The 13,850-nt window shown below is 41.8% G+C and overlaps 1 protein-coding gene across 2 annotated transcripts in view; it reads left to right on the top strand.

The window, feature by feature from the left end:
• The window catches only part of CRMP1 (collapsin response mediator protein 1), a 126,847-nt gene that overhangs the window by 26,554 nt on the left and 86,443 nt on the right, over positions 1-13,850 (top strand). Inside the window, exon 1 of one of the 2 annotated variants that reach the window (XM_077477802.1) lies at positions 2,131-2,323. The exons of the other annotated variant lie outside the window; for it this stretch is intronic. Coding sequence (XP_077333928.1) covers positions 2,285-2,323 — 39 coding nt within the window. The 5' untranslated portion in view covers positions 2,131-2,284. Of the gene's footprint in view, positions 1-2,130; positions 2,324-13,850 lie in introns of those variants that run through there. 2 annotated transcript variants of the gene reach the window in all.

Below are 13,850 nucleotides of genomic sequence, written 5' to 3'. Positions count from 1 at the left end.
AACGCAACAGAAGACTGAAGGAGTGAGGTGAGGAGTAGACAGATAGATTTGAGTGTCTTCGGCGTATAAGAGGTATTGGAAGCCGTGGGTGGTTATCAAGTGACCAAGGGAGGAGGTGTAAATAGAGAAGAGAAGGGGTCCAAGGACAGAGCCTTGAGGGGCCCCTACAGAAAGAGGCAATGGAGAGGAGGAGACAGAGTTGTAGGTGACACTGAAGGAGCGCTGTGATAGATAGGCAGAGAACAAGGAAAGAGCAGAATCTCGGAGGCCAAGGGAATGTAGTTTATTGAGGAGGAGCGGGTGGTCAACAGTATCAAAGGCAGCAGAGAGGTCAAGTAGTAGGAGTATGGAGTACTGGCTGTTGGTTTTAGCAGTTAGATCGTAAGTGAGTTTTAGTAAGGCAGTTTCTGTGGAGTGCTGCGAACGAAAGCCAGACTGTAATGGGTCAAGAAGGTCGTTTTCGCTGAGGTAGGAGCTATGACAGTTGTAGACTAAGCGTTCTAGAAGTTTAGAGGTGAATGGGAGCAATGAGATAGGTCTTAAGTTGTTCAGGTTGGTGGGGTCCAGTGAGGGTTTTTTAAGTATGGGGGTGATCTGCGCATGTTTTAGAGGGGAGGGGAAGGTGCCACTTGAGAGGGAGCTGAGGCTGCTGAGAAAGGGGTGTGTGTATGAGCTTTGGGGTGCACACCCTAATGCATGTGTAGCACTGACCCCCGAAGGAGCAGCTGAATTTATTGGGCTTACCGTTACCTTCTTCACCTCGTATGCTTCTAGGGGTTTCCCGAGGTAGATGGCCCAAAAACTGCAGAGACCGACGACAAATCCACTTAAAGGGATTTTTATTTGCAAAAAAGTAGTTAAACAAACAGTCTCTCAGTATAGGATCAGAGGGTTTAGGTGAAAAGTCCAGGTACTCTTAGCATCAAAGTCAGAATGAAGAATAACTCTCTTTGAATAAATCCAGAGAATAGCCAATCACAGCTGGATCTTCACCCTAACCGGATAGTCCTTCTCTCACCAGGCCTAGCAGCCAACAGGGTGCTTGAGTCAGGAACAAGTCTCTGCCACAGACTTTGTCATAGAACATGTGAGGGAAACTTGAAAACTTGTAGAACACTCGTGTGGTACCAGTGTCTTGCAGCCGGTCCGGCGATACGGCATGAGATTGGATTCACTTGGGTCCCTCAGCTTGTCCAGGCTCTTGTTGAGAAGCCAACCCTTGCGTGGCCTTCTCCCGAAGAGTCCTCCCCTGGATAACTTCACAGTTGCTGGGCCTCTCCACTAACCGTGACGGCACCGGACCACCTCTGAATCCTCCTTTCAGTTTACTCGCCTCGGGCTGGCCAGCCCCGAGACGTAAAATTGGGTGGATCCGCACCCCAGGCCATGAACGTCCTGGGGGCTGGTCAGGAGGACCAGGACCATGTAGTCAGAACATACTTCTGGACCGGAACCCCGAAACACGTGACATCCGCATCTTAAGTACCCCCTCCCAGAACGCACAGCAAGAGTGACACTCCCACTGGGCTGGTTCTGAGAGAGAGTAACCTTAAATAACCCAACCAGGCTGTTTCCATACATGCCATAAGTGACAGCGCCCCCTATGGCCAGGCAGAACACCCTGCAGTCCAGTCAGACTGATGCTGAGGTCAAAATTTACAGTACTCAAACCCAAACTAAACTGCGGTTTAAGGGTAACAGGAGCCGGCGCTACACACACCTGTAGTGCGTTTATTGGCCCCAGTGCCTGTATATATACACTACATGTGTATGTGATAGGGATCTTAGAGTGTAAGCTCCTTGAGGGCAGGGACTGATGTAAATGTAAAGTACTGCATACAATTGTCAGTAGTATATAAAATCCTGTAATAAAAGAATTGTCAGCTCTTTTGCCTTTCTCATGCCATGTGCCTTCATTAGCTGTGTGTGGCCCCATGGACTGCAGCTTCATATATCTGTCACCTGCGAGGAGCCCAGTCCTTTCCCCATCATTGCACAGTCTCCTCCATCCAGCATTACATGAGTGTCAGTCCTATGAAGGGACCTTCCTTCTCTGCTATTGGATGATGAGGATAGCAATACGCTCAGCCTGTCATTCTCCCCGGCCGCCTGTAGGAGGAGCTCTCAGCCATCTCCCGGGGAGGCTCTTCCCTGTATCGCTGCAGCCGATCTGGCGGCTCGTAAATATATTTTTTAAATCGCCGATTTTTTTTCCCTGTGTGTGCGAGGAAGTTCCCGCGATCTTCTCCGACTTGTGTTTGCATTTCCCGGTGCCCGATCCATCATGTCTTACCAGGGGAAGAAGAGCATCCCGCACATCACGGTAAGCTGTCAGCACCAGGCGCTGTCCTTTGTTACATTGGGTGCATGGATGGGTGGATGGGGGTGACCCCCCTGGGGGGCAATACATGGCACGTCACCACCACGGGCATCCATTCACCAGGACAGCACCAGGGGTGCAGGTGACATTCTATCCTATCATCCTGTGCAGGGCTCTATACAGGACCGATCTCATCTCCACATTATTATTTATACGGGACAGATCTCATCTCCACATTTTTATATACAGCACCGATCTCATCTCCACATTATTATATGTACAGGACAGATCTCATCTCCACATCTCTACATTATTATATATACAGGACCGATCTCATCTCCACATTATTATATACAGGACCGATCTCATCTCCATATTATTATATATACGGGACAGATCTCATCTCCACATCTCTACATTATTATATACACAGGACCGATCACATCTCCACATTGTTATATATACAGGACCGATCTCATCTCCACATTATTATATGTACAGGACCGATCTCATCTCCACATTATATATACGAGACAGATCTCATCTCCACATCTCTACATTATTATATATACAGGACTGATCTCATCTCCACATTATTATATACAGGACCGATCTCATCTCCACATTATTATATATACAGGACCGATCTCATCTCCACATTGTTATAAATACAGGACCGATCCACATTGTTATATACAGGACCGATCCACATTGTTATATACAAAACTGATCTCATCTCCACATCTCTACATTATTATATATACAGGACCGATCTCATCTCCACATTGTTATATACAGGACCGATCTCATCTCCACATTATTATATATACAGGACCGATCTCATCTCCACATTGTTATAAATACAGGACCGATCCACATTGTTATATACAGGACCGATCCACATTGTTATATACAAAACTGATCTCATCTCCACATCTCTACATTATTATATATACAGGACCGATCTCATCTCCACATTGTTATATACAGGACCGATCTCATCTCCACATTATTATATATACAGGACTGATCTCATCTCCACATCTCTACATTATTATATATACAGGACTGATCTCATCTCCACATTATTATATATACAGGACTGATCTCATCTCCACATTATTATATATACAGGACTGATCTCATCTCAACATTATTATATATACAGGACCGATCTCATCTCTACATTATAATATATACGGGGCCAATCTCATCTCTACATTATTATATATACAGGACCGATCTCATCTCCACATTATTATATATACAGGACTGATCTCATCTCCACCTTATTATATATACAGGACTGATCTCATCTCTACATTATTATATATACAGGACTGATCTCATCTACACATCTCTACATTATTATATATACAGGACTGATCTCATCTCCACATTATTATATATATACAGGACTGATCTCATCTCCACATTATTATATATACAGGACTGATCTCATCTCCACATTATTATATATACAGGACTGATCTCATCTCAACATTATTATATATACAGGACCGATCTCATCTCTACATTATAATATATACGGGGCCAATCTCATCTCTACATTATTATATATGCAGGGCCAATCTCATCTCTACATTATTATATATACAGGACCGATCTCATCTCCACATTATTATATATACAGGACCGATCTCATCTCCACATCTCTACATTATTATATATACAGGACTGATCTCATCTCTACATTATTATATATACAGGACTGATCTCCACAATGACAGCCTGGGAGGACTGGGGTGGAAGTAGTCCCGCCTGCTATGCACTGCACACTATACGATTTATATGTGCATGCCATATAATAAGGAAAACAACAATTACTCCCACTGACCAATCAGAATTTGTTTTGCCTGCTGTCATTGCATCCTTCATATTGTTGAACTATTTAATAAGGCAGAACAATCACCCCACCTTCTTTTTTTTGCAAAGTTTTCTAAGGCAATGAACAATTACTCTCACTGACCAATCAGAATTTATCTTCACATTTGCACACCACCATTGTTCTTTTTTCTAATATCTCTTGTTGGAGTGTATTCTGCAATGGTTTGTAGGGGTGGATTGATGAGACATGACAGATCCCGGATCCTGTACTGACAGTTCAGCTGTTCTTTGATGTAGTAAAAATCGCGTCTCCTTTAAGAGAGAATAAACAGCAGCCGCCATGACAGGGACAACACCCCCAGATCTATTCCTGGTAGGACATTGAAGTAGGGGGATCAGGGGAGAGTGTACACCGGCCTCCGCCTGCTGTTGTATAATAGGGCTGTCCCTTTAATTCATGTCACTATGAGGAGCATGTAGAGGTATTATTAAGGCGCACATGATAGGCGGGCATACCATCGCATGGGAGACCAGAGAGACGGGAATGCTGGCAAATTGCCAGCCTAGGGAATGAATTCTGCCCGGGAGGATGTATTGTCTGTTTTTTTTGGGTCAAGTCACAGCTGAATTCTATTCTTATTCCCATTCATTTATTGCAGACATGTCAAATGATTTTTATTTTTTGCTATTTTGAGTATTTTCTGATGTTTCCTGTGAAAATATTCTACTAATAATTAAAATGCATTCATGTTGCATTAATGCAGATGTTGGGTTTTAATAATGTATGCATGGAGGCAGGGAACCCGTACAGATTATGAGAAGGGTCTGGAGCAGATCTTCTAGTGCTGAGAATAAAGAATTTACAAGATGTATAAATAAAGATTGGTCTTATTAAATTAGCTGTGACCCCAATCCGCCAGGTCACCCGTCACCAAGTGTATAGGGTCCGTCTATTTATAGGAAGACATATTCAGGAATGTGATGCCAAGGAAACGAGGGAGGTCTCTATGATGATACGCTGGCTTTCAATTTCTATCCTGCACAGGGAAAGTGAAATTTGCCGTCTGATTGGACCCTGCCGTTCTTTATTGTGCGCTCCGGGTTGTCCAATGAGTGAGATTGTGTGTATGTGCGTGGCTGGTCTATTGTAAAACGTGGTTCATCCTGACAGGAGGAAATCAGCCTTAAAAACTCAAAGATAAACTGCAGGCTACTCACATAATTAAAAAAAAAAACATCTTTGCCATTCTGAAGCTTCTCTCCAACCACTTTGCATATTATTTATATATACTTCGATTCCATAGCCCCCAACTGTCCCTGATTTCAAAGGACTGTCCCTGATTTCAAAGGACTGTCCCTGATTTCAAAGGACTGTCCCCGATTTAGAGAAATGTCCCTCTGTCCCTCTATCCCCCTCACCTGTCCCTCATTTTGGTCTGATCTATATAGTTGTATATAAAATGCACTTTTTTTATTTTTTTTTATTTTTAAGTGTTTCTGCAGTGCTAAACCTTTCATCCAATTTATACATTGCTGCATTTGTACATTTTAAAAACCAATATGAAGAAATAGTAGTGGTAAAAAAAAAGCTTTTTTTGGGTTAATTCTCCTTTAAGGGGGCGTGTACTATGCCTACATACGTTTGATAGTAGGTGTCCCTCATTCCCATCTCAAAATGTTGGGAGGTATGGGATTCTGTACTTGCCAAATATGCTGCAAAAATCTCCCTGCACTGAGTCTGGCTTCAATCATTTTAACTGTGGAAAGCGGAAGCTGCTGCCTGTTCACGTCCCACTTCACAGAGACACACCTCCAGCTCTGCAGCTCTCATTGGCCCTCTTATGACTCGTCCCCCTTCCTCCCTTGCAAACTCTCACAAGAGTGAGAGAGAGAGAGAGCTGTGCATGATGCTATAAGCCTAGGCTAATGACCAGACAAGAAACATGAAGTGGGCTGTATAAGGTATTTACTGGCGGGAAAAAAAAATGTTTTACTATCCAAAGTTAAAGGGGCGTTCCGGGAAAATTATTATTTTTTTTTTTTAAAGTCAGCAGCTACAAACACTGTAGCTGCTGACTTTTAATAAGGACACTTACCTGTCCAACGATCCAGCGATGTCGGCCGCCCTGAGGCTGATCCGTCCATTGGCGCCTCCATCCTAACGAAGGGAAACAGACACTGCCTGTTTCCTACTGCGCATGCGCGAGTCGCGTGGCGCTTTGTGAATGGCCCCATTGTTTTCTGGGACACACATGTCCCAGAAGGCAACGGGGCTGCTCACCGAAGAGGAGGAAGCGCCGCGGAATAGGAAGAGGCAGATTAGGAAGACTGCCTAGCAACAGCGTTTCAGGTAAGTGAAAAAATATTTTTTTTTAAATTTTTTTTCATTTAATTAATACATTTTTTTTTTGGGTGGCCCTCCACTTTAAAACAACAAGGGCAGAGGATTTAATAGATGGAAAGTTGAAAACATGACGGAAGGTCCACTTTAAAGGATATGTAAATGTTTTTTTTTCTAAATTAAAACAAACATGTCATACTTACCTCCTCTGTGCAGTTGTTTTAACACAGAGTGGCCCCGATCCTCCTCTTCTGGGTACCCTCAGTGTCAAAAGTGATAATTTCCCATTTTAGGCTTGTAGAAAAAAAAGAACACACTTCTTTTGAAGTGTTGCCTGACGCAACATAAACGCTTGTACAATACATTCTAAATGCTTCTTAACGCTATAGGTGCGGTAATGCACTTTTAGGTTGCTTTCAAATTTAACGCAAGTGTGAAAGAGCCCTTACGGTTTGTATGCAAAGTTTAATTTACTTTTGCACAAAAAATAAAAAAATATGCCAATTTTTGTTTTCCGCATTCTTTTATTTTGAGTATTCTGAAATATTACAATGCAAGGAAAACATAAAAAAAGCACTAACAAGTAATAACAGGAGTATATAAACGAATATATGAGCAATAAAATAGAATAAAAATGTTCCATGATATAGCTGATAAGATAAAATAATTTAATGATAATATAAAGATAAAGTAATGTTACACAAAGCTACTGTAATGTTATATTAACTGGTTACATAATAAATGATAAGAAAATACAATGTATAACCAAGGAAAAAAAACATTTAAAGTGATACTAAAATCGCAGTTTTTATTCATGTAAAAACAGCAAACATGTGCAGTTGGTTTTTCACAGAGCAGCCCGAATCCTCCTCTTCTCTGGTCCCTCGCCAGCTGTCCTGGTTACTCCCTCCTGCCGAGTGCCCCCACATCAAGCAGCTTGCTATGGGGGCACCCAAGCCAAGCCATTGCTCTGTGTGTCAATTAAGACACAGAGCCGCGGTTCAGCCCCGCCCCTCTCTCTCCTCATCAGCTCGCTAACTTTGATTGACAGCAGCGGGAGCCAATGGTGCCACACTGCTGTCTCAGCTAATGAGGAAGGGAGCCAAGACCATCTGAAACTCTCCTGCAACATCGCTGGGGCGCAGGTAAGTATTAAAGGGCTTTAGGGGGGCTGCTGCACACAGAAAGTTCTTTATCTTAATGCATAGAATGCATTAAGATAAAAAAAAAACCTTCTGACTTTACAACTACTTTAAAGTAAACCCATCAATTTAACAGTTTAAAAAAAAACTGTTACATTCTCGGCATGCCAGGAATTGAACTGTCACATTGCGTGTGCTCTCCAACAAACTGCCAAACCATCCAATGGCTGGTGTACTAACTGACCACATGTGGAGAATCATGGTAGTTGAAGATCAAACAGAGGCCAAGATGGCAGCTTCCTTGGCTGAAAACGATAGGAGGGTTTACTTCCACTTAAAGTAGGATAGTGATAATATTTAAATATTTATAAATTTGAATATAAGTCCCCAAAAAAGAAATAAATAAAAGAGGGAGAAATAGGGAAAGGGAGGAGTAGGAGTAGGAAAAAAAAAAGGAGGGGATGAAGGAGAAGTGTCCTCTGAGCCAAACGAGAGGGAAAATTGGTCCATATATATATATATATATATATATATATATATATATATATATATATATATATATATATATATACAAATAAATGATATAGCCGATGATCAATATAAACTAAAGTCTACACCAGTGATTCTCAACCAGGGTTCCATGGAACCCTAGGGTTCCTCCAGAGGTTGCTAGAGGTTCCTTCAACATTGGGCCATTTCTGCCTCTTCCAATAAGTTCCTACAAATTCAGACACTATTGATCTTATTAGCTATCTGTAAGGAGGTAATTCTTCCCAATGACCACAAGTGTAAGGACCATTCTTCTCACTGACCATCACACTAATGTATCATGAGTTATAGATTTCTAATTTTTAGCAAGGGTTCCCCCGAGACTGCAGAACTGTTTCAAGGGTTCCTCTGTGTTGAAAAGGTTGAGAAAGCCTGTTCTACACTAAGGGTTCCCCCGGAGAGGAGTTGGAGGAGTCAGTCAGGATAAGGACATATTCTTCAGAAGTCCTTCCATTGGGACCATATGACATGAAATGTATAACTTGTTCCTTTGAGAAAACTTGTAAGATTTTCCATATGTTCTATATCATGAACTCTACGGAATCACTGTCCTATATGGGAGGCAAAGAGGACTTCCATAGCGTTGGGATGCAGGATTTGGCTGCCTTTACTAGATGGATAATGATCGATTTCTTTTGTCCTTTTAGCCTTTGTACACACGGTCGGACATTCTGACAACCAAATCCGTTGGATTTTGTCCAACGGATTTTGTCCGACGGATTTTGTCCAAAACTGTTGCATACACACGGTCGGACAAAGTTGTTGGAAAATCCGATTGTACATAACGTGATGACGTTATTTCATTACGACTGGACTACGTTCAGGCTAGTAGCCAATAGCTTTGGTCTAGGAATTTGATCTGAGCATGCGTGGCACTTTGTCCGTTGGAGTAGGCTACACATGATCAGAGTATGTCCGATCGGAGCATTTTGTCGGAAAATTTTATAGACAAGTTGGAAAACTTGGTCCATCGGATATTCCAACCGTGTGTACAAGGGCTTAGAGAGTAATATCATTATGGTGTAGGACAGTGGTTCTCATCTCCTGTCCTCAGGACCCACTAACAGGCCAGGTTTGCAAGATAACTGAAATACATCACAGGTGATATCATCATTTGCTCAGTGATTGCAGTATTCTTGTCTGCATTTCCCCAGGGTAATACATAAAACCTGGCCTGTTAGGGAGTCCTGAGGACTGGAGTTGAGAACCACTGGTGTAGGAGGAATATAAAGACAATTAAATGGAACAAAAACATTGTATTTATGGTCATTTGTTAAGGACCGCACAATGCTTTGTACCAGACATACATAAATCAGAAATGAAAGAATGAAATATGGACTTGTCTCTTCAGTAACAATATAATAATGAAATTTGCTTTGCCCTATAACAAACACTAATTAATATATTTATAAAAAAAAGGTGTACATAGCAACTAGAGCTGCATGATTCTGGCTAAAATGAGAATCACAATTGTTTTCGCTTAGAAGAAAGATCACGATTCTCTTGACGTAACATCATCTTTCACATTAAAACAAAAAAAAAAAAATTGGGCTAAGTTTACCGTTTTTTATTATTATTATTATTATTCATTGAAGTCTATTTTTTCCCAAAAACTCAGTTTTCCTGGTAATACACACACAAGCGCACGCTTCTGTGTTTCTGTGGGCATTCCCGGAATGCGCAGATGTGAATGGAGCCTTGTTGATAATGTTTTTTCTGCTGTTTGTTCTTGTGCAAGTAGCTGTCAGTTTTAACCACTTAGGCTGCATACACACCGGACGTTAAAATAACATTATAAAAACGCCAGTAGCTTTGCAATAGCGTTTATTAGTTTTTTTTTTGCGTTTTTCCACGCTAGTGTTTTTGAAGTGTTTTTCCATGTTAGTGTTTTTTTGCGTTTTTTTTTTTTTTTTCAATGGATCAAAAATTTAAAAAATTCTAGTGAGCCTTGTTTTTGAGCATTTATTGATGTTTATCAGTGTTTATGATTATTTGGCGTTTTTTTGGTCAGAAAAACGACTCCTGAACGCAATTTTATGGCGTTCAGAAAACAGCCCATAAACTCCACTGCTGATCAGCGATTTTTATCGTGACTGCGACATTATGGCGGACACATCGGACATTTTTGACACATTTTTGGGACCATTGTCATTTATAAAGCAATCAGTGCTATACAAATGCACTGATTCCTGTGTAAATGACGCTGATAGTGAAGGGGTTAACCACTAGGGGGCAGTGTAGGGGATAAGTGTGTCCCGGAGAGTGATTCTGACTGTGGGGGGGGGGGGGTGTGGCTACGTGTGACATGTCACTGATCTCTGCTCCGATCACAGGGAGCAGAGATCAGTGACACTGTCACTAGGCAGAAAGGAGAGATGCTTGTTTACATTAGCATCTCCCCATTCTTCCTCCCCGTGAGGCGATTGTGGGTATCCCAGCGGCGATCGAGTCCGCGGGACCCGCAACCCGATTCACAGAGTTTGCCACGGGCGCGTGCATGCCCGCCAGCCGCCTCTTAAAGGGCAACGTATAGGTACATTAGTTTGCCTGTACGAGCCCTTCTGCCGATGTATATCTGCGTGAGGCGGTCGGCAAGCGTTTAATTACTCAGGTTCTGTGGCTGATTAAGGTGATAATTAAACTGACTTGTTGCCTTATCTGCATTAATTTAGTTACAGAACCTGTATAATTCCAATGTGTTCATGTTCATAGGGATAAGGTGGCAACCCTACACTGGTGTGGTGCGCTTGGGGGGCGTTAGAAAAAGTCCTGCAAGCAGAATCTTTGGGGCGGTTTGGAAGGCGCAACATGGGCGCTTTTAACACCTTCTTCGGCCTGCCAGCACTCCACTAAAACGAGCGTCGCTTTAGCACTAACGTTCAGGCGGCCCCATTGTGAAAGTAGCCATACTGAGACAAATACAATGTTTAACACAGTCATTTATTCTTTTAACCCTCTATGATGAAGGTAAAATGAACCTTTACCCAGTGTCCTCAAGGTGCCCCAACAAGTCATGTTTTCAGGCTTTCCATTATTTTGCACAGGTGATTTAATCAGTTTCCAAAACTAAATTTCTATCATTTTGTTCACACAAATAGAGCTTTCTTTTGGTGGTATTTAACCACTTCAGCCTCGGAAGAATTTGCCCCCTTAATGACCAGGCCATTTTTGCTTGTCAATTTAACTGAAAATTGTGCGGTCGTGCGACGCTGCCCAAACAAAATTAATGTTTTTTACCCACAAATAGAGCTTTATTTTGATGGTATTTGATCACCTCTGTGGTTTTTATTTTTTGCTCTATAAAAAATTTTTTTTTGAAAAAGACACAATATTTTGTAATTTCTGCTATAATAGATTATATATCCCCAAAAATATATATAAAAAAATGTATTCATCAGTTTAGGCCAGTATGTATTCTTCTACAGATTTTTTTTGGTAGAAAAAAAAATCGCAATAAGCATATATTGATTGGTTTGCACAAAAGTTATAGTGTCCACAAAATATGGGAAAGATTTGGGAACTTTTTCGTTTTTTTATTGTTTTTACTAATAATGGCGATGATATGGGATCTTTAGCGGGACTGAAACATTGCGGTGGGCAAATCTGACCCCCAGTGTCACCAATACAGTGATCAGTGCTATAAAAATGCACTGATCACTGTATAAATGGCACTGGCAGGGAAGGGGTTAAGTGTTCCTAGGGAGGTGTTTCTAACTGTCAGGGGACGATTTGACTGGGGGTAGAGAGAGATCGCTGCTCCTGATCACTAGAAACAGCTGATCTCTCTATCCTCCCCTGTCAGAATGGGGATCTGTCTTGTTTACATAGGCAGATCCCCGTTCTGCCTACCACAGTATATGTGCGGTGGGTGGTTAAAGTGATTTTAAACCTTTTTTTTTTTTTTTTTTTTAAATAACAAACACATTATACTTAGCTGCTCTGTGCAATGGTTTTGCACAGAGCAGCCCAGATCCTCTTCTTCTCGTGGTTCCTGCCAGCACTCCTGGCTCCTCCTGCCATCAAGTAAACCCCCAGCAAGCTGGGGGTAGTCATGTGGGCTCTCTCCTGAGACTCCTCTATGGACACAGACAGCGGGGCTTTGCTACACTCTTGCTCCCTCTTCAGAGGATTTGATTGACAGCAGCAATGGCCCAATGACTCCAGCTGCTATCAGTGTGCCCTGTGAGGAGGGAGAGAGCGAAGAGGGCTGCTGCTCTCACGCACAATGCTGGATCAAGAATGAACTCAGGTAAGTATAAGGAGGGCTGGGGGATCATGTGGCACAGAAGTTTTTTACCCTAATGAAGAGAAGGCAAAAAAAAGGCAAAAGGCAAAAAAATCTTAACTCTTCAGAACCACTTAAAAAAGAGCGCGCAGGTCTGTAAAATTAAAATTGAAAGCAAAATGACTCACAGCAACAAGTGATGCTTAAAGTGGAACTAAACCCTTCAATACTCCCCTCCCCTCCAGTGATGTGATGTTTGCAAGCTCCTTTGTTGACCCTGACATATTCCTGACTTCTAGGCCTGGGATCTTTTGCCATCTTGATTGGTTGAGCTCAGATGACGTGACTTTCACGTGCACAAAAATGACCTGTGCAGAGAATTTACACTAAGCTGCACATACACAGCACCATCTAGTGATCAAAGTGCAGTATTTTCCTGATTAAGGTATTTGAGGAAAAATACTATCTGATGGCTTCTAGATGGCGATCATACTAAGATTTTTTTTTTTTTCATTTTGGCTGTGTGAATGTTTGTCAATTTTTTAAATATGCCTCATAGTATCCACAAACAAAGGTGTATTAAAGGCCTAAATACAACACCAACTCAGCGCCAGTTCAGTCCTCAAGCAAATCAGCAGCAGAAGAAATATATTAAGAAATCTTAAAAAATATATCAAAATATTTAAAAAGAGCAAACAGCTGTTTAACAGATAAAACAAAATGTCAAAATATTAGTAAAAAGTATTCACAGTCCAATTGCTGAAAACAAAAAGAATGCTGTTAGACCAATATCATAGTGTGTAGTCTTTCCTACACAATGCAGTTAATAAATGGTGAATGATATGTTGAGACAGTTCAAAACGGAGAAATTGTTCTGAGTGTGGACTCCAAAGTATAGACAGAAATTGCACCTGTCACCAAGACACAAATACAATCCACCGCGTGCTGCACACTCCCCCTGGGGGTTACACTCACCATACTCTGCTGCGTAAATAGGCATTCAATACACCCCACTGTCACAGAGCCACGTCCTATTGCCTCATCATCATCACCATACATTTCCTGAAATGCAGGGGTTCCACAGTATTGTCATAAAATGCAAACAGAATCCGCACATAGTGTAATACCATTTATTGAAGACAAAGCCCCCATGCATAAAAGGACCCCATAGTAAAAACTGTGTACATCACGTATTATAAACACAAGCATAAAAGTGTAAACATGCAGAGGGCGCTCTCGCTATACTCAGCCATCCAATCATCCAGGATGCAACGCACGTTTCTTCTCGGAAGTTGCTACCGCAACCTGACCGGTTTCGTCACCATGGACTTCAACAGAGACACCCTCTGTTGAAGTCTGTGGTGACTAAACCGGTCAGGGCGTGGCCTACACAACAGCACAGCAATGGAGCTTTGCGCCTCACAG

The sequence above is a fragment of the Lithobates pipiens genome, unplaced genomic scaffold, assembly GCF_037356315.1.
Source record: "Lithobates pipiens isolate NorthernLeopardFrog02 unplaced genomic scaffold, aLitPip1_a1.2 Scaffold_13, whole genome shotgun sequence".
NCBI lineage: Eukaryota > Metazoa > Chordata > Amphibia > Anura > Ranidae > Lithobates > Lithobates pipiens.
The sequence above is the reverse complement of the archived record's forward strand: the minus strand, read 5'-3'. Positions and strand labels throughout refer to the sequence as shown.